Below are 607 nucleotides of genomic sequence, written 5' to 3' on the forward strand. Positions count from 1 at the left end.
CCCCCCGCCTCTCTCCCGAGCTTTTGTGCGCCCTCCCGCCCCCGCCCTTCGCACGATGTCCTCTCGTCTTGCCATGTCCCCTGTGCTTCTCGGTGCGCGCCTTGTCGGCTCGACCCCGCGCTCGGCAGTTGCCCCGGCGGCGGTGCGCCTCTTTTCCTCCTCTCCATCTGAGGAGCGGCGCCCGGCTGCTGTGGCTTCGTCCGCCGGGCTGGCCATGCGGCCGATGACCCCGGCGGCCTTTGGCGCTTCGCCGGTGCCCGCCATGCCGCCGGGCATCTGGGACGTGGCCATCATCGGTGGCCTGGCCGCGGTGATCATCATCGGTATGTTGCCCTTGCGGTGGGTGGCGCATGTGGCGTTGGCGAGGAAAAGCATGTTGACTCTAACCAATCTACCCTGGCCCTGTGTAGGCCCGAAGAATGTCATCCCCAAGGTGGCCAACATGATCAAGTCCACGCGCGAGGCCATCCAGGACCTGGAGACCGAGGACTCCAAGAAGTCGACCGACAAGCAGGCCGATGCCCCGGCGGCTGGCGAGAAGAAGCCCGAGCCCCCTACCCCGCCGACCGACCCCACCAAGCCCAGCAACTAGACGCAGGTCCCCCCC

The 607-nt window shown here is 67.9% G+C and overlaps 1 protein-coding gene across 1 annotated transcript; it reads left to right on the top strand.

Moving 5' to 3' along the window:
• H696_03070 (hypothetical protein) lies at positions 1 to 607 on the top strand. Its single transcript, XM_009496959.1, has 2 exons — positions 1 to 323; positions 411 to 607. The coding sequence occupies exons 1-2, from the start codon at positions 56 to 58 to the stop codon at positions 590 to 592; spliced, it is 450 nt and encodes a 149-aa protein (XP_009495234.1). The 5' UTR covers positions 1 to 55; the 3' UTR covers positions 593 to 607.

This window comes from Fonticula alba (assembly GCF_000388065.1).
Source record: "Fonticula alba strain ATCC 38817 unplaced genomic scaffold supercont2.4, whole genome shotgun sequence".
In the NCBI taxonomy this organism is placed as follows: Eukaryota; order Rotosphaerida; family Fonticulaceae; genus Fonticula; species Fonticula alba.